General features: G+C 48.8%; 2 protein-coding genes across 7 annotated transcripts in view; one reads left to right on the top strand and one right to left on the bottom strand.

Moving 5' to 3' along the window:
* Window positions 1–5,684: 5,684 nt before the first annotated feature.
* Window positions 5,685–19,890, top strand: LOC105902545 (myotubularin-related protein 3). 2 transcript variants are annotated; one of them, XM_031577525.2, is made up of 19 exons: window positions 5,685–5,810; window positions 6,741–6,830; window positions 7,025–7,141; window positions 9,159–9,241; window positions 9,485–9,639; window positions 10,071–10,167; window positions 10,856–10,969; window positions 11,439–11,632; window positions 11,855–11,995; window positions 12,268–12,379; window positions 12,704–12,899; window positions 13,982–14,167; window positions 14,794–14,964; window positions 15,075–15,220; window positions 15,587–16,742; window positions 17,548–17,658; window positions 17,833–17,921; window positions 18,623–18,649; window positions 19,489–19,890. In XM_031577525.2, exons 1-19 carry the CDS (start codon window positions 5,808–5,810, stop codon window positions 19,673–19,675), a joined length of 3,375 nt encoding a protein of 1,124 aa, XP_031433385.1. In that variant the 5' UTR covers window positions 5,685–5,807; the 3' UTR covers window positions 19,676–19,890. The 2 variants fall into 2 exon arrangements, with proteins under 2 accessions (XP_031433385.1, XP_031433386.1); XM_031577526.2 differs by lacking the exon at window positions 18,623–18,649.
* A 1,962-nt stretch (window positions 19,891–21,852) lies between these two features.
* cita (citron rho-interacting serine/threonine kinase a) overlaps window positions 21,853–23,236 on the bottom strand; it is a 74,928-nt gene continuing 73,544 nt past the window's right edge. For 4 of the 5 annotated variants that reach the window (XM_031577504.2, XM_031577507.2, XM_031577505.2 and 1 more), the window contains 2 exons: window positions 22,784–23,162; window positions 21,853–22,320 (listed from right to left, as the gene is read on the bottom strand). In XM_031577504.2, the coding sequence (XP_031433364.1) occupies window positions 22,297–22,320; window positions 22,784–23,162 (403 nt within the window). In that variant the 3' untranslated portion in view covers window positions 21,853–22,296. The remainder of the gene's footprint in view (window positions 22,321–22,783; window positions 23,163–23,236) is intronic. The other variant, XM_031577506.2, reaches the window with a different exon arrangement.

Below are 23,236 nucleotides of genomic sequence, written 5' to 3'. Positions count from 1 at the left end.
CTTGGTGTCAGTCCTATTTACTCAACTAGACTGTAACGTTCCATAGGCCTAAGCCAACTGTTTATCTTTTTCAACTGCCAAGCAAAAAGATGGATTTATGATAAACATGTCGGCTCTAATCCGATTGTTTACAGCTTGGCATTGGTTTTAAAAACATGTTTTTGACTGTAATGATAGGCTCAGTCTTGTTGAAATGTGGGCATAGGTGATTAGCCACTAGAACCGCTGGTAGATGTTACTGAAGTTTTGAGGATCTGTCGGTGGAAATGACTCGTCGTCTGTTCAACGCAGTATCTTTATGTTTAGAAAGCTCATATCTGCAATCCTGTAAAAGTGTAGGTGTCTAATGTTTTCTAAAATTAATATTTAGTTTTGTTTGTAGTAAACAGCTGGGATACATCAGCTGATGCTCAGACACTGTTTACATTTCGCTCTTAGCGTACTCGTACGTAGATACGTCAGAGCAGTGTACTTCACGTCATTACGTCATTTCGTTTTAGTGTTGGTGGAAAGCGATGGCGGCGGCTTAGCTCCAACAGGACGGATTAAGAAAGTACTGTTTATACCTTAGTTGCAATATTCATACCTAATTTCAACAGATACGTGGAGAAAGGGGATTATTTTGCAGGATGCAAGCTTAGGTGAGTATGTCAGGAGTTTCTCGCCATCGATGTGTTAAAGCTGCGGCCTCCGTTTTGGGTTCCGCCCTCTACCACAACAACAACAATAACGAGGCTGTCAGTGTCAACCGGTAGAAAACCATTTAGCTAGCTTCATAACCTTGGATAAATATGAAACTACAGATTTGGTAAGTTCGAAAAATTCACAATCTTTAATTTAATTGGCATCTTTGTGTTTAGCTTTACTTTGCGCGAGTCTTTTATTTGTTTATTGTAACGCAAGCTAATGTTATGCTGTCGATAATATGTAAACCTATTCTCGCTGAATAGATATGCATTGAAGAAGTTAACGTTTAGCAGGCTATCGCTAGTTTAGACAACTAACGGCAACGTTAGCTGGCCCGGTTAGCTTGCCAGCTAATGTTAGTCAAACGGATAACGCTATCTAGTTAGCATTTAGCTAGGAGAATCGTGAGCCTGTTGACAAGAAATATTGACATACATTTAAAACCATTGTCAGTTTATGATGTGGTACTATTGCCTCGCTGGCTGCATCTCGCCCTGCAGACTATTTTCATTGAACTAATATTAAAATAACAAGAGTCAGTGTTTCTGACGTTAATTTAGCTGGCTAGTAGACTAGTGCATATCGTGTGGTTGTAAAGTTAAAATAGCACTGTGTGAAAATGTGAGTATGTGATTAATGCACACATTTTTAAAGACGGCTCACTTGCTATAATTTGTGCTTCATTTTATATTAAGTTACCTTAGTCATATTATGCTCAAGTTATGTTAAGGCTGTTTCACATCTTCTTAGTCGGCTAGCTAGATGTTTCACATCTTTAGCCAGCCAACTTGCATTCCTTCTCCTAAGTTATACGTTGCATACAAGATAAAAGGCTTAGTTTGGGAATGTTCTCACTCTAGAATTCAGCTGCATCCAGGAAGAATATGTTTTTATAAGGATTTATTTCTTACGTATAGCTGCGCATCTACAGGAGATACTTTTAATGTGTTTTCACTCATTCCTCTCATTCCTTTGTTTCACAGATATCATCTTACACCATTGCCTGACTACAATGATCGATTAACAGTTCTGCAAGATGGGACAAGTCCTACTCTGAACCAAGCAAGAATCCGATTTTTTTCCAGGTAATAACGCTTTAGGAGGATGAGTGTCCTTGGTTGTAGTTTTATGTTATCATAAAGTGCTTGCGGTCATTTTGCATAAAAAAAGTTGAATTTGTTTTGAAGTTGAACGGGCAGTGGTTACTGAATTATAGTGTTGAATGCAATTTACTTTTAGCAAAGCCATCAAAAGAACAAAACAGAAACAAGTCTTTACAACTGTATTTAGTGTGGTGCGATAGATGTATGTTTACGTTGGAAAAGGTCATTTCTCCAACTAATTTTAAGCCCTTGAATGCAGTAATGTGAGAGTCATATGACATGGAGGTTGTTTTTGCTTTTGCCACCCCTCCTTTTATATTATGATCCCTCTGTAAAACTTCAAGCAGTCAAGTGACTGCGCACTGAAGGAGGGTGATTTGAAGGCTGCTGGATACACCAAGCTGCTTATTTCACTGCTCACTCTTAGGCTGAGCGCTCCGACCCCCCCCCCACACTCTCTCTCTGTCAGGATGTGTCCAGGTCTGGGTTTACCCACAGGTTAACATGTTGCCGAGATTGAAGCATGGACCCGAGCCAGCTCTCTCAGGGCTGGAAGCGTTTATTTTTTTTAGACTCCCAGATGAGGTTGATCTTTTGCACAGTTTAGTGCCAGAGATGTTATCCAGCCTGGGCTGTACCTATGGTCCAGCACTTAGTGATCGGGCTGCAGCTCCAAGAAGCCTGGACGAGAGACTTCGTGACCTGGATTTCACCTCGCCTTCCTCCCAGCTCACGTTAATTCAGTGCCTTTTGGCTTGGCTGGGGAAAAGAAAAAAACTTGTTTATTCAGCACTGAATACCTCCATTAATGTCTTTTTAGTTAGTTTCTTTGCACTGGACATTCACACAGGTGAATTTGTCAGGTGGTGTTGCTAAATAGGTGAGCCACGGCTGCCACTTCTCCAACTCTACTTGGGCAGATTTCCCTTCTAATCCAGCTTTACGTGAGAAGGCAGGGCACGCACAGGGAATAGGTCAAAGGACTGTCAGGGGTAGGCGGCGTCTCGTCAAGTGCTAAAGATCAAATCAAACATTTAGATCCTGTTTCTTACCTTTGCAAGTTTAAATCTGCAAATAGATATGCTGCACTATTTCAGTCATGAATCAGATTGAGCCTATTATATGTAGTAAGAACAGTAGCAGCACATGTATGGGATACTAATAGGTTTGCTGTTGTAGCTGTAACTATGGGAAGTGCTTCATATGCACTTCGCCTGAGATGTTCACTTTAAGTGCTGGTAAAACTGTTAAGCTCAGTGTTCAATGAACCATATGGCATGGTCTGTTTATTGTATATATGCGAGTGTGTGTGTGTGTGTGTGTGTGTGTGTGTGTGTGTGTGTGTGTGTTTACTGTCCTCACTTGGCCTTATCGTTAGGAAGGGTAGCGTCTCATCTGGCGCTCTGGGGTATCTGAACTGTCACTCTCTCCGCTCTTTATTGCTGTCTGTGCGCTCAATTACTACAACTGATCTCAGATTATATAACAGTCTGCACTTTGCCCTTGCCAGACCCCAAACACTCTCTCTCTCTCTCTCTCGCTCTCTCTCTGGGAATGCACTTACCAGGGCTGTTAGAGACTGCTGCAATGAAACATTAACAACAACAACAAAACAAATAAACAAACAAACAAAAACCCTGGAATGCTGAACGCAAACCCTTGTGACTGGAACAGCAGGCGTTGTTGCCGCAACGACCTGTTGTTAGGGAGGTGGGGGTTGTTGTGATTCTTTTGGCATAGCTGAGATATTTTCAGATCCACTGAGATGTGAATGAGCTTATTGTGGTCTGGTGTTAATGAATAGTGTGGCATGGCGATGAACAGCAAAGAGAGAGAGAGAGAGAGAGAGAGAGAGAGAGAGAGAGAGAGATAAAGCGATAAAGGGAGAGGGTGGACCATCATACCCGGAGAGCCAGTGATGGCAATCAAGACTAAGGCTGTTCGGGCAGACCCAGAGGAATGGAAGGAGAGGTTTTTATCAGTGCATATTCTCTGTGGAGTTTGATCCTGTGATGTGAGTGTTGCCAGCACCTACTTAACCAGTCGAGTGAGAGGAAGGCTGAATTCCAGTATTTCTTGATTCAGCATTCTCTCTCTTTCTCCCCAATCGCAGTCACACCTTATTTAAAGCCCAGTGAAAGGACAGTGGAAGCACTTGAAACACAGGGGAACTGTGGGTATGCGAGGCTCGCTCAGGCTCTCCACTAAGATTTCACACATCAGGCTTGAGTCTTTACCTGAATCTAGGAATGCAAGATGGGTCGTTGTAGAGTCACCCTCCGGTCTCACACAAACCTGAATGCTCTATGCAAGGATGAGCACTATAAGGAGGATGGGAGAAGTTTGGCAATGCAAACATTTGCAGGAAAAAGGAAATGCACGCAGCACACATATTACATTTGCAGGAAATACCCTCTTTAATGCATAGGAAACCATACGGTCAGGTCATTGTAAAGGGATGCTAAGAACCTCTGGGGCTATTTCCCTGAGCAGGACGACAAAGTTACCCGTAAAACAGTTTTAAACCCCCACATGGGATTTCCTTGGTACAGTCATTTAGCTCCTGCTCCCTGTTCATCCCTGGTGAGACAAGGGTGTGGTGTGGTACAGTGACCTCGAGCACGACGCGGAGGTGTGTCAGCTTCCATGGAAGTGCCACAGCGGCGCTTGCATTAGTCATGTACCGTCAGCCGTAATCTCACTCTCAGTGTCATGCTTGCACCAACATATTTGTTGAAGCGCTATCTCCCCTTTGCTGCTGGTTTGCTTCCTGATGTTTTTTGGAGTGGGTATGTACCAAGGTTTTATAGCTACAAGATTCTTATTTCGCTAGCGAAGGTTATTCCTGACTAACATATTTTTAGAAGGGAGAGCATACAATGCTTTGTTTTTCTACAGGAATGCTGACTTAACGGTTTCTTTAAAAAAAAAAAAAGGGACCTTTTATTTAATTGTGCCATTCAGGCCCTTGACTTTCATCCCCTGGGCGGTGGTTGAGTGGGGACCCTCCCAGGTGGCCTGGAGGCGGTGGCCCAGCCAGGGGGCTGTGTGGCCAGGCCGTGGGAGCAGGGTGACCTGGGGGTGAGCTGGAACTCAGCTGGTGGTTGGTTAGCACCAGCACCGCCACCACTCCTCCTCAAGCTGTGCCTCCTTACACTGGAGTCTCTGTAGTTTATCAGAGATTCATCTGAGCTTCATGAAGTTGTTCACTGTCAGATGGCTTCACTGTATCATTACTCAGACACAACCCATATTTAATTTCTGCATGGTTGCGTGGTGGGGGTGTGTGTGTGTGTGTGTGTGTGTGTGTGTGTGTGTGTGTGTGTGTGTGTGTGTGTGTGTGTGTGTGTGTGTGTGTGTGTGTGTGTGTGTGTGTGTGTGTTTGGGTGTTTGGGCTTGTTTGGTAGGTAAGGCTTTGGGGCCATGGAACTCTTGTGTGGTATCAATCTATATGAAAGCCGTTTTTGCCTGTGGCTGTATCACACCCTCCTCCTGTTTGTTTGTGTGTATGTTTGTTTGTGTGGGTGTTTGTGTGTATGTTTGTGTGTATGTCTGTGTGGGTGTTTGTGTGTATGTTTCTCTAAATCTGCTGCTGGGAATAGAGATGGCCTCTCCCAGTGTGCATGTTGAAGTGACTTGTTTGCTTACAGTTTTACAAGTACAGCCACTCATCTCGCCAAGGGCCTAAGACTGAGCACAGAGGCACGCCACTGTTCATCCGATAGAGATGAAGCAGACAGAATATAGGAAGTGCTGTTCAAATGATGGAGTTTGGAGTTATTATGTGTTTAAAAGAAACGATGGTGTATGATGTAATGCTGAAGTATTCCTTACAGTTCCGTTCTCTCTCTCTCTCTCTCTCTTTTCTTTCTCTCTCTCTCTCTGTCTGCTCCAGTTCTCCGTGTGACCCCTCCTGCCTGAGTTTCGGGATCCGTGTTCTCTGCCAGCCTCGAGCTCCCTGCAACACAAAGGGCTGGTGTTCTCACGAGTGTGACCCCTCTCTCCACCACGGGAGCCATGGTAACGCTTGTTCCTGCCATGGCTTACACCCTCACTGTGTCACAGGTCGACCTGCGCGGCCATGTTCCCATCCTTTACTGCTATTAAACCCTTTACTCCGCCATAGCAGTCTCAAACTGTGCGCCATTTGGTTCTGAAATACTTTATTCAGCATGTCATAAGGACAACACAAAAATGATGTGGCATTACATTCAACTACTGTGTATATGTCTAGCTAGAGAGATATTAGATGAATGTAGCCTTGTTTCTACAGCGGTACTGTAGTGAGGATATGACCGTAACCTCTGAGGAGCAGTCTGAAGGGTTAACAGCATCTGTACATCTGTGTGATTGGTCAATACATTGACCAATGGTCTCATTCGTCTGGGGAGGTGATTAGCTACAAAATACTTGGACCTAATGCCAGAATTGCTGAACAGATCAATGTTATTGGTAACAGCACCCTGTACACAAATAATACCAACCGTAACAGTTATCCGTGCGAGTTTAGTGTAACATTCAAGCTTACTTGACGTTTTATCTTGAGGTCTGAAATATCATCTCATTCAAAGAAAGCTCCTCTACACCCAGGGTTATGGCATGAACGTTCTACCTACTGCCACTTTAATAAAAAAAAAAAAAACCAGTGGTCTCCTGATATTTACTTAAAACTCTCAGCACAAAACGTGGATCCTCCCTTGAACGGTTCATATCAAAGAAGACAAGGCACAGTTTGTAGTGGTGTATAGATTTTCACTTACCCGTGTGCATTTTAAAATAATATTTGATTGTTAGTTGAACTATGTGGGACACTGCGGTGTACCCTGTTGTGTACGGAACACTGTTACCTGCCATTAACTGAGTGATCTGGTCTGGATGCCGCTGCAGCGGCTGGACTGGTGGCAGCAGTGAGGGGGTGTCGGAACTGACTTAGCTCTTCCTGTTTGTCAGGATGAGGAGGACCAGCAGAGTCCAGAGGCAGGCAGGGCCAGCCTGCCCCTCTCCAGGAAGACCCCTGTGCTGGAGGAAGACAACCTGCAGGTGGGAGAGAAAGACACACACTTTCACACACACACACACACACACACACACACACACACACACATACAGAAACATGCAAGCAAGCATATAATCATATCAATATTCCTTTTACATAAAGCAGGCATGCAAATGTGACAATGATTGAATAGACTCTAAGTGTGTGTGTGTGTGTGTGTGTGTGTGTACACATGTAGGTCCCCTTCTCGGAGCTTCATGAGGAGTGTGTGGAGTATGTGGGCAGAGCGGAGGTTGCCATCATCGCCATGTCCAGCTACCGGCTGCACATCAAGTTCAAAGAGAGTGTCATCAATGTGAGTGTGGTTTTTATGGGAGGAACCTCTTTCTCTCTCTCTTTGTGTCTGTCTCTCTCTCCCTCTGTTCCTCTTTTCCTCCCCCTCTCTCTATCTCTCTCTCTTTCTCTCTCTCTTAGAATACACCACAGGAAACCAGACCTAAACCACAGAGACAGAGAGCATTTTAAACACAGCACATTTAGCCCATAACATCACTGCTGTTAACTGCCACACTGCTGACAGCAGTATTTGCATGTTGCAAAACCATGGCATTACACCCATAAATATCATTTCTGAACCATAATGAATAAGGCAACTCTCTGTCTCTGGGAGACTGTGTTTATTTTTAGATGATGTATCATCATATACTTTTCTTACTCACATACATACATGGTCTTTCACTTTGCAAAACAAATTCCTTCTTTACATAGCTGACATCAGCTGTTTAGAACACAGTACAGTAGGCATGTCTGTGGCTCCTACTGTGTGAGTGGCATCTCTCGGCCGTAAGGGACAGGCCTGCCGTGACAGGGTGTGATATAGATAGCTTCAGCAGCCCTGCCCCGTGTGTCTGCCCCGTGTCTCACTGCGTGTCTCACTGCTGTCAGCATGCGTGGCGCGGTGTGGCAGGGAAGACCTGTGGGATGGCTGGAGCCTGATGTAAGGCTCTGGGAATAGGCGAGTCATGCAGAGACTGAGTCACGCCTCAGCCAGTGAAGGGCACTGCAGCAGAGGTGGAAAGAGGGAGAGGGAGAGTCCTCTAGACAAGCAGACAGGAGAGAGGTGGTCGGTCAGTATGACAGGAGTTGAGATACACTCTCGAAATGACAGTGCCTGAATGCTTGTTCCTTAAAACTTTGCAGAAGCCACAGACCAGGTGAGGATTTTGTGTAGGCTCTCCAGAGACCAGGTTGATGGGCACAGGCTTCTAACAAGCAGTCGCACAGACCCAGACTGACGGCTCATGTTCAGACCAGAGTAAAAACCAGTGGCGTGAAGGTCACGATGAACACACAGGTTTTGCAAGCTTTTCGCAGGAAGCAGTAGAGGCTTTTATCAGTGTGGTTGGCACCAATATGACTCCCTTATCACCAACCCACTGATATCCAGTCTGTACACACACACACAGACAGACAGACCGCACACACACACACACACACAGACAGACAGACAGACCGCACACATGTGTGAATGCGGCGGGTTGTTCTCATGCTGTGCGTCAGACAGTCAACAGTTGGACAGTGTGAACAGGAGAGGCTGTGCATGTGCAACGTGCATGATATGGCCAGGCAGCTGAGCCAGAGGCGACTGCCATCACACGTGCCTGCGTGTCAGGGACAAGAGAGACAGCAGTCGAGCCCGCGCCAACAACGCACAGACACACAGACCACACACACACACACACACACACACACACACACACACACACACACACACACACACACACACACAGGGACAGACAGACAGACCAGCCTGAATGTCTGAGTGGGGAGAGCGGAGTAAACCTCAGGCTCCATCATGCCGTCTTGCCTTTGTGTGTGCCTTTTGTGGAAGCTATCTCAGCAATTCAACATGAGCTCACCCATGGGGGACATTTGAGTGTTCAGGGCTATTTTGGTCTGCTCGGAATGAATGGGGATGGCACTGGTGTAAGATTGAGATTGTCTCAAGTTGACAGTTTGTTAAGGCACTTCCTCATCAGGTTGTTGTCAGCAAGACTGTCTATGTTGAATTTAGCTCAACCTGCTATTAAAACCCCCAGAAGAATGTATCACCCAGACAAGCAGTGTTGCACGGCTCGCTCTGGACCGCTGTCTGTCTGGACCGCTGGGTGCTGATTGGTTAGCGCGGTCTCAGTGGAGCCACCAATGCGTCTGCTAGACTGTGCCTGGGGCTTCTCACGCAGGCCTGTCTGCCCTGTTCTCCAGAGGGGCCGCAGCTCTGATAAAGCACCACCTCCAGCTTCCAGCCCTCACCTTCCACCCTCTCTTTTTTTTTCTCTCTCTCTCTCTCTCTCTCTCTCTCTCTCTCTCAGGTTCCCCTGCAGCTGATCGAGAGCGTGGAGTGCCGGGACATGTTCCAGCTGCAGGTCATCTGCAAGGACTGCAAGGTCATCAGGTACGGAACCAACACTGCGACATCAGAAGGCCTTATAGACGGTTCCATCGTTGTTGCTTTATGTATTACTTTAATGGATCAATAAATATTTGATGGATTGTAACGGAAAGCAACATTGTGATGAGATGAAGATGCATAGCTGCTCCATGGGTTTGATGCATTTCCTTGGTGACTTATGACAGCTAGCAGTCATGATGTGTTTGAGTTGTGTGCGTGACCTCTGACCTCTGACCCTGGGGGCAGGTGTCAGTTTGCACAGGCGGAGCAGTGCCAGGAGTGGGTCAAGCGTCTGGGGGCCGTGGCTCGCCCGCCGCCGCGGCTGGACCAGCTCTTCGCCTTCTCTTTCCACGCTCACACGGAGGAGCAGCAGCAGCCTCACAGTGACATCTGCAGAGCAGGTAACACACACACACACACACACACACACACACACACACACACACACTGAGGTTGAGGAGCAGCAGCAGGCTCACACACACACACACACACACACACACACACTCTTGCATTCACTCACAATCAGGAGCAACAGCAGCCTCATGATGAGATCTGCAGAGTGGGTAACGCACGCACGCACGCACGCACACACACACACACACACACACACACACACACCAATCTTTTGCACAGAGCTGCACACACATTCACACTGTCCCGCACCTGGCTTATAGCTCGGATGTCAGCTCCGAGTGTGTGAGTCATGCCTGCATACCTGTTCACGCCTCGTCACACCAAAAGCTAAATCACCCTCAATCCCCACTCACATTATTAACATCTCCGGCGTTCCAGCACTCATAATCCCCTCGCCCCCTCGTCTGTCATCGCTTAGGTGACCATGTGACGTCTCGCTTCAAGAACGAGGTGGAGCGCATGGGATTTGAAACGCACGGCACATGGAGGATATCTGAAATCAACCGCGGCTTCAGGTGACATCTGCCTCCCTCTGCCCCTCAGACAGTGTGTCCCTGTGAAGGACTAGACAGGCACTTACAGCACTCAGACTCGAGAAAAGATTCTCACATAAGAAACCAACGAGAGAGTCCGAACAGACAGCTACACTTTTCTGACACAGATCACTTAGGATGTCAGAGCACTCAGGCGCTTTATATGTGATCTCTAAACCAGACCATTTTGTCTTGTCTTAGGCATTTACAGAACAGAGAACTTTGTGCTGCAACCATGGAATATTAGTCACGCTTGTTAGGAATGCTACACAGGACAACACCTCCATAAATTATTATTATTATTATGATCTTTAAATGTGTGGAATTAAGTTTTTTCAAATGATTTATGGGCAAAGCGGACACATTATTGTATGTAATTCAGTTACAATCCTCAGTAGGATTAGCCACTCACGCAAACAATAAGTGTTATGTTAAGACAGTGTTATGTCTTTCCACACTGTTGCCAAACAAACACAGGGCTGTCCCAGATGTCAGGCAGAGGCCTCTGATCTGATGTTTGGCTGTCTCTCACTCATAGAGTGTGGTTAAGGGTTAGGGTCAGGGTTATGAGGAGTTGATGAGGCGAGTGTGGTCAGGGTTATGAGGAGTTGATGAGGCGGGCCATGGTGTTTGACTCCTGCCCTGCTGTGCTCTGGTGTGTCTGGTCTAGGCTCTGCTCCAGCTACCCGGAGCTCCTTCTGGTGCCAGCGTGGGTCACCGACAAGGAGCTGGAGAATGTGGCTGCCTTCCGCTCCTGGAAGAGGTTCCCTGTGGTGGTATACAGGTGTGTGTGTGTGCGTGTGTGTGTATTATAAGTATTGGCCTTGTTAGGATAACAAAACAGTGTGTGAGATGTTCGCAATAGATCTACATGCTGAAGTATAAATCAGTTTGGCAATGAGTGATATGAGCGTTGACCATGAACAGACATTATGAAATCCAAATGTGAGTGTGGATGTGTGAGTGTGAGTGTGAAAGTGTGAGTGTGGATGTGTAAGTGGATGTGTGAGTGTAGATGTGTGAGTGTATGTGTGAGTGTGGATGTGTAAGTGTAAGTGTGAGTGTGGATGTGGATGTGTAAGTGTATGTGTGAGTGTGGATGTGTAAGTGGATGTGTGAGTGTATGTGTGAGTGTGGATGTGTAAGTGTGAGTGTGGATGTGGATGTGTAAGTGTATGTGTGAGTGTGGATGTGTAAAGGTATGTGTGAGTGTGGATGTGTGGCCTGATGATGTTTTCTGTCTGCCCATCCAGGCACCAGAGCACGGGCGCTGTGATTGGTCGGTGCGGGCAGCCGGAGGTGAGCTGGTGGGGGTGGCGGAACGCGGAGGATGAGCAGCTGGTGCAGGCCATCGCCAAGGCCTGTTCCTCCAATGGCAACGCGCTCACCCCGCTTAGCAACGGCTCCTGCGGTCACGCACACACCAACATCACAAATGGCAATGCAGGTCTGTACTTGCACAGAAATGCACTTTCTCTTCATGTGTGTGCATCTCTGTGTGTCGGCAAAGATGAGTTTACCGTTTGAGAACACAGGTTCACAAAAGAAATCATTTTATTTCAGAATGAGGTGCATTACAGTAGAATTAAGGGTTACCCTTTATATCGCACATCTGTTTTTCTGGCACACGGCAGAAATGTTTTTTTTTTTTTTTTGTTGTCTATCACAGATACCGTTGTTGCCAATGGTGATGTGGAGGCGGAGGCGGAGCCAGCAGCCACCCCTCCAGAGAAGCTGCTGATATTGGACGCCAGGTCATACGCTGCGGCAGTAGCCAATCGGGCGAAAGGAGGTGGCTGCGAGTGTCCAGGTACAGGCTAATGGAAGGGTTTGAACGTGGCGCTCTACAGCGCTCTACAGACAGGAGGAGAAATAGATTGGGTGCCTGTGTGTATGAGTCTGCAGTTCTAATTCTTTAGAAGAGCACCAATCAGGTCTGGTCTGGAGTACTGCTGCAACTGTGTGGAGTGGTATGTGAGTGTGTGCATGTGGGCATACTCTCATGTGGGCATACTCTCATGTGAGGTCTCGTCATGTGGGCATACTCTCATGTGAGGTCTCGTCATGTGTGTCTGACTGTAGAGTATTACCCCAACTGTGAGGTGGTGTTCATGGGCATGGCCAACATCCACTCCATCAGGAAGAGCTTCCAGTGCCTGCGTTCGCTCTGTGCCCAGGTGCCTGACCCAGCCAAGTGAGTCCCCACTCCCCCACACACACCCACATTCCAGCCCTGGGCTTCACTTGGGTTGTGCTAACCTCTATTCAACATTCACATCATGGAAGAACAAAATTAGATCAAAACCTTTTTTTTAAAGACACTTTATCACGACTGGTTGTCTGAATAACCTCCGTCATGTCACATTCCCCCTCTCCCTCTCTTTATCTCTTATCTGTCTCTCCTCTCTTCCTCTCTCTATCTGTCTCCCCCTCTCTCTCTCTCTCTATCTGTCTCCCCCTCTCTCTCCTCTCCTCTATCTGTCTCTCCATCTCTATCTGTCTCCCCCTGTGTCCCCAGCTGGCTGTCTGCTCTGGAGAGCACTAAATGGCTGCAGCACTTGTCTCTGCTGCTGAAGGCGGCGCTGTTGGTGGTGAACGCGGTGGACCGTGACCGCAGGCCCGTGCTGGTGCACTGCTCCGACGGCTGGGACCGCACGCCCCAGATCGTGGCGCTGTCCAAACTCCTGCTGGATCCCTTTTACCGCACCGTAGAGGTCAGAGAGGAGAGGAGAGGAGAGGAGGGGGGGATATATAGACTTAGAACATGGTGCTGAGGGGTCATATTTAAATGCCTAGGTCTGCCGATAAAGTAAAGACATGACATTGAAACCGTGATCAAGTCCAAACAGTCTTTTACCAGTGACCAGTGAGCGCTCAGTTAGCTTCCATTAGCAGGGTGGCCCCTCTAGTGGACTGGTAAATGGTAAATGGACTGCATTTATATAGCGCTTTTCTACTCATAGAACACTCAAAGTGCTTTACAGGTTAATGCCTCACACATCTACTCATTCACACACTGATGGCGGAGGCTACCACGCAAGCGTTTGGGGGTTCAGTGTCAAGCTCAAGGACACTTTGAAACACGGTCAGGAGGAGTCGGGATCGAAAGAGCAACTTTTCTGATTGCCGAACGACTCCTCTACCTCCTGAACCACTATCGCCCCTAGCATCAGACCAGGCAGCAGTAGAAGTATGCTGTTTGTAAATGCATGCCTTCTCACCTGACCAGCCGCACAGCATATCCACCCACACAGAGCTTATAATAGAGGGGGGTGTGACATGCAAACAAGGCTGAGCACAAGGAGACCAGAACATTGACAGGCACTCCTATCGCACCTGCAGAATGGCCTCAGAAATGTGCACGTATTTCCAGTGAAGGGCTGGAGAGACATGTGATGTATGTTTACCAGACAGACATACCTCAACAATGTGTGCACAGGAAGGTAGAGACTTGTGTGCACAGGAAGGTAGAGAAAGAAATGCACAGAACATTCTAACTATGCGTAGCCACATACCAAATGTGTCAGGAAGGCTAATTGTTTTTATGGTTGTTTTTTTTCCGTTAAGGTGTTTAAAGCTGTTGGTTTTTGCATGCATATTAGGTAGTCTGCTCGGTAGTTTAAGACCAGAACTCCCTACTGCTGCCTATAGTCCTGTCTTATTAGTCACAGAGAAAAACAGGAGTGGAACTTCGTAAAATGGAATTAGTATATTTCATGCAAACCATATTGCTTCGATAGGCTGCATCACAAACTTTAACTCCGCCTCCTCCTGTCCTGGCCGCTCCCATTGGCAGGGCTTCCAGGTGCTGGTGGAGACGGAGTGGCTGGACTTCGGCCACAAGTTCGGCGACCGCTGCGGCCACGGCGAGAAGGCGGACGACGTGAACGAGCGCTGCCCCGTCTTTCTGCAGTGGTTGGACTGCGTGCACCAGCTGCATAGGCAGTTCCCCTGCTCCTTCCAGTTCAACGAGGCCTTCCTGGTGAGATACACAGCACCACCCGCAGGTGGCGCCTCAGTGACTGCTGTCAGTGTCATGCCTGCACCTAACATGAAATGAAGGTCCAAGTTGATGTCTAGAGATAGTCCTCTATTAGTGCTATGGTGTCATGACACCTGTGTGTATGTGTGTGAGAGAAAGAGAGAAAAAAAGAAAGACAGAGAGAGAGAAAGAAAGAGAGCAAGCGAGAGAAGGTACATTTGTTCTGGTTTAGTTCTTCATATCAGTCCTGTTTAGGAAAGCCTTAAAGTCTAATGCAGATGAGTATCAGTCTGTTGCGTTTAGTAGGTAATGGATCATTTGTTCTTTTCTGTGAACACTTCTTGACCGTCTTATCAGGTTGGTTTTTCTCTCTTTGTACTTGTACTACTCACATCCCTCTCATTTTGAATGTGAAAGTAGTTTCCTCTTATCAGTGTGAAATTTAGCTTCAGTTTGAAGTGCACCTGTCTTGTTGTTGACTGATCTGAGGGTGCAGGTCACGTTTTTGAGGAGCTATTTTTAAACTGTTTTGGAATCTTTGAAGATGTCACTGTCCTTTTGTCATTAAATGCTGAAATGTGTGTATGTGTGCTTGTTTGTATGTATGTGTGCGTGTGTGTGCCCAGGTGAAGTTGGCGCAGCACGTGTACTCCTGTCTGTTTGGGACGTTCCTGTGCAACAGTGGGAAGGAGCGGGAGGAGAACTGTGTGCAGCAGAGGACCTGCTCCGTGTGGTCACTGCTGCGCCCCACGCACCGAGCCTTCCGGAACATTCTCTACTCACCACACTCCGAGACGGTGAGCTCCTCTCCACACACACTCAGACCCAGCTTCATGCGCTTGTTTTGCTCTTGGTTTCAAGACAAATAATGTTCTGTGTGTGTGTGTGTGTGTGTGTGTGTGTGTAGGTGCTGCATCCAGTATGCCACGTGCGCAACCTGATGCTGTGGAGCGGCGTCTACCTGGCCAGCTCCTCCCCCTCCACACCCTGCGAGGAGTCATGTGCTCCTTACCCCGCCCACAAAGCGTCCTCTGAGGACACGCCCAACGGCAGGTGAGGCCACGCCCTACAACAGGGGTGATAAAAGCCTTTATAATGGATGAGAGGTTTATATGTCATCTATACCACTGGTAATGGGGCACATTAGCACTACAACAGGGGTGATATAAACCTCTCTCATCCATTATAAAGGCTTTTATGTCATCTATACCACTGGTAATGGGGAAGATTAGCACTTAGACACTCTGGGTAGTTGAATCAGAGCTGATTTCTGGTACCAGTTTACTAGGAGTCATTTACTGAGTTTCTGAGAATCCATTAAAACAGTAGAGGCTGTGAGCGGATCACTCTAATTTGTTTCTCCCTCTGTGTGTGTGTGTGTGTGTGTGTGTGTGTGTGTGCGTGCTTTTGTGAGCGTAGGCTTCCGAAGACGCGTTCTGTTGATGACCTGACATTAGCCTGTGAGGGAGGACCTCCACCTAGCCGTCGCTCCAGCGACCCCAACCTCCGGGCCCTGGAGGTTGCTATGGCAACATCGCCAGATGATGCTGAGAGTATGAACGGTCTGGACCACGAGGCCAGTCCCAGCCCAGAGCAGCAGGACTCTGAGACGGGACTGGAGGAGAGGTTAGATGGAGAGGAGCCGAGTGACCGGGCAGAGACGAGCGACGAGCCAATCGACGACGAGACTGAGGAGGCGGGGACATCCCAGGAGGCGGGCCTGTCCATGGCGGAGGGCGTGGTCGCAGCTCAGATGGAGCACATCCTACAGGAAGCCCGGGAAGAGGGCGGGGCTTTGTCCAGCGCCCCTCTCTCCGAGGACATCAGTGAAGACATCACTCCCTCCACCCTCTCCACACCCTCTCCTTCCGAGGTGTCCTCCGCAGTGCCTGCACAGGGTCCTCAGGACCCCATCACCCAACTCTGCGAGGAGATGGTCGAGCAGGCTCTAGAGTTCGCCAATAGTGAGCCAACCAACACCATGCCCTTGCCCGCCGGTCACATAATTAATGGCCACTGCAACGGCCAATCAGAGGAGGACGGTGAACCCCCGTCCGCAAACCCTTGTGCTGGGCACCCTGAGGAGCAGAGCCCCCTTGAGACAGAGGAAGAAGCTCCAGCACACCCCCACACTCCCCCTCAAGAGCCCCAAACACAGCCCGCCTTCCCGGTCTGCCCTGCACTGCCGGAGCCACCCCGGACTCTCAATGGCCTCCACTTGCCTTCCCACGGTGCCTTGCATCCCCTCTCCCCCTCCCCTGCTGTGTGCAACGGGGAGACCCACCCCACGCCCAATGGCTCCCGCCGGCCCCTCAGCAGGCAGACGTCAGGAACCTCCCCGTGCGGCCTCCTTCCCCCCTGCAGGGCCTCGGGGGTCGTACCTCGCGGAGCTGGGGCTGCGGCTCCCCCTGCTGGACACATGGAGGAGGACGGGCTGAGCGTGCACAGCGACGCGGTGCAGGTGCGTCTGCAGCAGATGGAGGCAGGCCACCAGCAGCAGGTGGAGAACCTCAAGTGGCAGGTGCAGCAACTGTGGAGCCGGCTACGAGTCAACGGAGAGCTGCCCGCTGAGCTGGTGAGACTAACACACACACACGTTTGTTGTTCCTACCCTCATCAACACTGAATCCAAAATGTTCCCACACAATGGATTTGAAAGACGGATGTGCCTTTCCAAATTAGCTTCTCTCTGCCTAGCTAGCGTTCGCCATTGTCAAGCTGAGATCATTTTGTTTTTAGTTTCCCCTGGGAACCCTCACACACACACCATTGCAGACTTGTGAGAATACTGTCACACATGCCCTATGTGTGAACACATGCAGTTCTCTGAAGGAAAACACGATTCTGGCATGCATTCCTGAAAACGCTCTACAACCGTCGCCTGAATGGCTGAGTGCGCTGTCCGTCACGGAGCACCGCCTCCGCGTACATAACGTTCTCCTGCAGAGAACCGAGGTTACATGCGCTACCCAACGTTCTCTTTAAGCCACTTCGAGTATATGGATACCACCGCACCTCAGTGGCAAGTGGGAACCTGGTTCACAATCAGACCACCACTGACCAAGCACACTCAATTAAAGGATGGTTCCGCCATGGTGCCAGACATATTGCTTCAACAGTTCAGTGTGATGGTGTCTGCTTTGACGGAGCCCGGCCCAGCACACTCAGCCATGGTTGTAGGTTTTCAGGAACACATGCTGCCAAGGGGCGTCTCCCGTAGGATGACATTGAAGTGTTTGGGCTGAAAGAACCAAGTTATACCAGATTAAACACCATTCAGTGATGCCTGGGTTACATACATGTCCAGTCCAGTTTCTGCATTATCAAGTTTTGAATGATTTGACTGACCCCCCCCCCCCCTCTTCCTCTTGTCCTGTCAGACGTCTCTCCCAGACGGTGAGAATAATCTGGAGCCGGTGTGTCTGTCACGCTGCAGCACGGAGTTCTTCTCCGAGGGCAGCTGGGAGCAGGTGGAGCAGAGGGAACCGGAGGTGAGAGCACTGCCCCATGTGTGTGTGTGTGTGTGTGTGTGTGTGTGTGTGTGAATGTGTGTGTGTGTCTGAGTTTGCACTGCTGACATTTCCCCTGAACTTCACGGGTGAAGAAGTCAGCCCTTATTGTCTGTGTGAATTTGTTGTTGAAGTCTGTTTGTCTGGTCTGTGAAGGTCACCAGGTGGTATCCAGATCACTTAGCAACACACTGCTATGGATGCGAGACCAAGTTCTGGCTGGCGGCTAGGAAACACCACTGCAGGTGAATGCACGGACACACACTCATATATTTCCTCTTAGTTCACTGTGAATGCCTTTGGGGAAAACTATAACCGTAGGCCCATATAATTATCCCATAAAGGAACACAATTTGTCATCAGAAATCCCTGATTAAGTCTTCGGTCTGTGTATGTGTGTGTTTTTATTTCTGTGCACCATTCCTCTACATTGTCCCGTGAGCGGATACTCCTAGTTCAGTTTAGATGCCCGTGCACTGAGACGAATCGCTTCAACTGTCAGCCCCCATTTGCAATCAGCTGGCCAGCTCCCAAACATGGAGATGGGAATTTAAGGGGAAGGGGAACGGCTATATTTGTGTTGAGGTGAGGCTCTGCTGCACGCAGAAGAGAAGAGAAGGTGGATGAGGCACTGTTGCTTTTGGCAGAAAGGGGCATCTTGTGACGTCTGTACTGGTACAGGCCCAGTGTGAAGTGGCTCAGACAAGAGGAGTAGTGGTCATTGATTGGCTTGTAAGAGTAATTCATGTAATTTGATCATGTTTGAAGGGTGTGTGTGTGTGTGTTGGCCCTCGGACAGGTCGTGTTATGGCCAGAGTGGTGCTAGTCTGGGTGTGCTAGTCTGTGAAGTGTAGTTGGATGGTCACACAGGGCAGTGTGCTTTTCTTTAGATCTCATTCCTCTTTTCTGACTCCTCCTCTCATGTCTTTCCCTCTCTCCTCTGCAGTGCCAGAGAGCCTGTTGAAGAAGCCTGGTGAGAGATCCCCCCCCCCCTCTCCCCCTTTTCCTCCCTCTCTCCTCTCCATCCATCCATCCATTCTTTCTCCTCCACCCACCCACTCATCATCCCTCCATCCCTAAACCTATTCACACCCTCCTCTCTGCTTGGTCTGTTTCTTTTTGTCTGTTGAATTACTCTGCTTGCTTTAATCAACACGCCTGGCTAATACACTAATCTCCTCATTATCCCATCCATCCCGGCGCTGGTGGATTTGTTGCCTCCCCCACGCTTCCCTAAATATGGCCAAGTCATGACGACAGTCTCGCCAGCACGGTTTTAAGATGTCGATCTCTCGTTAAAATTACCGCCACAGACGCAGGGATTCATTTTCGAAAAAAGAAGGGTCTGAGAGGAAGCGGGAGGGTGGAGATAAAGTGCTGGTTCTCACGGTCTGGGAGAGAGAGAGAGGGAGAGAGGGAATGAGAGAATGAGCAAGTGAGCGCCAAGTACTGGGCTCTCAGGCTGGCCCGAGAGCAGCCAATCCCTTAGCCAAGCTGCACCCACCGAAACTGGAGCTAGGATTCTCACGCTTTTAGGATTCCGACTGTTCCACGCAGAATAGCTTTATCCACACTTGAGCGTGCTTCGCTGTACAAAATAACTGCCCCGTTGATGTGAAAGCTTGAACATTTGATCCAGCATCCGTTTTGCGCTTCCTCAGCATCTCATTGTGCCGCTCGGGCTGATGAGATGATGTAGTCAGAAGCCTTGCGTAACAGAGCATGGATTATTAGAGTTGTTGAAATGGATGTATGAGATTGTTAATAGCATGTGCCTAACGAACCGCTGCTCTGTCCTTCTCCCTCATGCAGGAACTGTGGGAATGTGTTCTGCGCTAGCTGCTGTGACCAGAAGGTGGCGGTGCCGAGCCAGAACCTGTTTATTCCCAACCGCGTGTGCAAGGCCTGCTACGGACACATGCGTCTGACTTCAGTGCCCCCCGCCGTGCCCCCTGCCGACCTGGAGCTGGAGAAGCCAATCACAGCCAGCTCTAACTAAAGAAGCCCCCCCCCCTCCCCCCGACAGAATCAGCCAATCACAGATCGAGTTAACTCCGACTAAACCTTCCCCAGAGCTTGGCCAGTTACGGCCAGCTTCAACAGCAGATTTCAGCCAGTCAAAGACAGTTTTGACAAACCCACCCAACAACTTGGCTTATACCCCCCTCCGTGGTCAGTCTTCACCCCCTGGACAGAGAAGACTGCCACAGCCCCCCCCCTCTGTGCACACATAGAATTAACTAATGAGCCGCCTGGGAGTCTAAGAGAATGTTTGCACACACACAGAAGAGTATGTTCGTGTGAATGTGTGAATGAAATTTATGTATATAATGCCATGTGTACAGCTATTTGAGAGAGAGAGAGAGAGAGAAGGCGAAAGTGAGAGATAGATGGGTGTGTGTGTGTGTGTGTGTGTGTGTGTGTGTGTGTGAGTGAGAGAGAGAGACGAGGATGGATTTGCTATGCTGTGTGCCCGGTCAGTTTGTTAACGGACAATCGACACAGAGCATTACCTTGGCACCCGGCCCCAGGCGGTTTAGACCGGGCGATGAGATGATGGCAAGTCGTGTCGGACTCCTGTTCACGTATCCCATGCTGCTTTGCTCCCCTTCCTCCAGGCTGAGTGCTGAGAGCCTGTGGGGGTCCCCCAGGTCTGTGGGGTCTCGGAGTGCTCAGAGACTGTGGGGGTCCCCCAGGTCTGTGGGGCCTCGGAGTGCTCAGAGACTGGTGCCTGCAGAGGACGTGGTGCTCCCAAAGTGTGTGAATGAATTAAAGCACAACACACTGCCCACCTAAACTCAGTTGTTAATCTGTGTGTGTGTGTGTGTGTGTGTGTGTGTGTGTGTGTGTGTGTGTGTGTGTGTGTGTGTGTGTGTGAGTGAGAGACAGACAGAAAGAGAGACAGACAGAGAGAGAGAGAGACAGACAGAAAGAGAGACAGACAGACAGAGAGACAGACAGACAGAGAGACAGAGAGAGAAAGAGAGAGAGACAGAGACAGAGACATGGTATGGGGTATTCATTCAGATAGTGAAAGAGCAAAGGGCTTTACGAAGGTATGATCTATTAGATTAAAAGTGCCATTAACTGACACACTACCCAAACAAAACACAACACAACACACCACAAGGACCAGTGAAATAGAGATTCTTTTAATAGTACTCATATTTAATGCTTTTGAACATTTAAAAAAAATCTACATGGAAAGCGTAATTCTGTCTGCGGTTGTTAGACATCTGCATTATTAAGAGCACAATGGAAGGAGTGGAATAAGGTGTTAGAGTTAACAAAAAAGGTGGACGACTGAAATAAAAAATAGTGTGTCTAGTGCCTTTCCGTTTACATGCTACAAAGACAGAAGCGTACAGGGAACTTGCCGACTAGATTCTGGGGCGGTCGCAGTTCGTGGCACTTCGGCATTTTTCAGAGGAGCAGACCCTGAGGTTCACCGGTTACCATAGCTACGAGTCGAGAGGACGGACGGACGCTAGAGCTCGCACGAAGACGGCTCACGTTCAAATTGCTCAGCTCTTTTCAGCTGCCGACAGTAACAATCTTAGGTCAGTCAGACGACATCTTTCTCCTGTTACCAAAATAAACTGAAACGCTATATAGACAATAAGTTAAAACTATTTGAGGGAGCCTGTAGCAAAATAAAAAAACGATATAAATGTTCAAGTTTCATCTTTTTTAAAAGCCAGTATGTCACTGTTACAGGATGAGTGCATAAAACCTGCTGGCATCCAAGCAAAATGTTCCACTTGAAGCAAACATCTGGACATTTTACGTGGTTTATATTTAGTTTCAACATTCAAGGAGGGCACGATACAAACACGATTTCTCATGTGTTTCATGTTTTTTTTATCTCTTCTTTTTACATAACAAAAATAGTTATTATGGCTTCACCAGCCTGATATTCCCTTAGTCTCTATAAAAACTGAGTTAGAGTATGTACAGTCAAATGACATCCTGAAGTTATACAAAGTTCATTTCTCCTTTCCAAAAAGGCCAGCAGGCTGCCGCTGGCGATTGTGGGTAGCGCAGAGTGCCAGATTCAAAGCAAGAGCTCAGTCAGGAGTTAGAGGAGAGGCAGAGAGAGAGAGACAGGGTTGAAAGAGATAGAAAGGGTTGAGAGAGAGAGGGTTGAGAGAGAGAGAGAGAGACAGGGTTGAAAGAGATAGAAAGGGTTGAGAGAGAGAGGGTTGAGAGAGAGAGAGAGAGAGAGAGAGAGGGGGGGGGAAGGCAGAGAAAATTAAAAAAGAGCGTAACCGGCCCAAAGATAGCTAGCTGAGGACCAGAACTACTTATTTCCCTTTTTCTCCTCCTGTCACTGAATACATTGCTTTCAGATTTGGGACACCAGATGATTTGAGTCACCGCCCGGAGGATAAGCCCACCGCTTGGGCCCAAAGCAAAAGGAGTTTAGCGTCGGTGTCTATTGTTGTGGGATCTACGAAGGAGATATTGTGCTGTGTGTTTGGACTGCTACCCTGTGGGGTTCATCTACAGGCAGTCCCACTCTTCTGATTGGGCATTCATATGGTAGTGTCTCCTTTCAGGCCAGTCGGGGGTTGCGTTAGGTGTGTCCCTCTCCTCTGATTGGTGTAGATGTGCTGTCACTCACACTGATGACTGGTCCCATACCTGCAGAGGACACAGAGAAAGAGAGAGAGAGAGAGAGAAAGAAAGAGAGAGAGAGAGAGAAAGAAAGAAGGAGAGAGAGGGACGTCAATTGTGATTGAATCACTTCGGCTGTTCAAGCAATCACAGGAGACCGTAGTGTTTTACAGACTAGCACTACAGCTGATCATGTCTTTGGCTTGATAATGAATGCTGGTTGTCACACTAGTATGGTTGTATGTCAAAGTAAGAATACATTTGGAAATACATGTAAAAATGTGAGTGTGGCACAAGCAGCAGCCCCGACCATGAACGGGCTTGAACGCCTACGGGGACCCGGGTTCGAATCCGACCCGCAGTCATTTCCCGATCCCACTCCCCACCTTTTCTCTCCAGCTCATTTCCTGTCAAAACCTTCACTGTCATATCCAAAAAGCCCAAAAATAAATCTTAGAGATTTAGAGAAAAGATTTGAGAGAGAAGTCACCTTGTTGACGGTAGTGAGAGGGGCTCGGCCTGACTGGGCATGCAGGCGCGGGCGCTCCTCGTAGGCCTGGCGCCCGGGGGATCTCTCCCTGCGCACGTCCATGCCACGGGCGGGCGAGCGCTCCATGCGTGGGTCCATGGCGCGGCCCGGCGAGCGGTCTGGCCTCAGCTCTGCCCCACGCAGCTCGGCGCCGCGGCCTGGGGACTTCTCGCGCTCGATGACGGAGCGCGCGGGCGAGCGGTCGTGCCGGAACTCGGTGCGTGCCTCGCGGTAGCGGTGCGGCGTGCCGGGAGGGTGCAGGCCCTCGTGGATGGCGGGGCTGGCCGCCAGGCGCTTGGAGATGTGTTCGCTGTAGGTGGGGGGACCGCGTTTGTTGGGGCTGGAGAGGGAGCCAGGGGTGAGACCGTGCGTGTGTGTGTGTATGCGTGTGTGTGTGTACGTGTGTGTACGCGT

This window comes from Clupea harengus, chromosome 12 (assembly GCF_900700415.2).
Source record: "Clupea harengus chromosome 12, Ch_v2.0.2, whole genome shotgun sequence".
Lineage (NCBI taxonomy): Eukaryota > Metazoa > Chordata > Actinopteri > Clupeiformes > Clupeidae > Clupea > Clupea harengus.
Note: the sequence above shows the minus strand (reverse complement) of the source record. Positions and strands in the feature narration are given on the sequence as shown.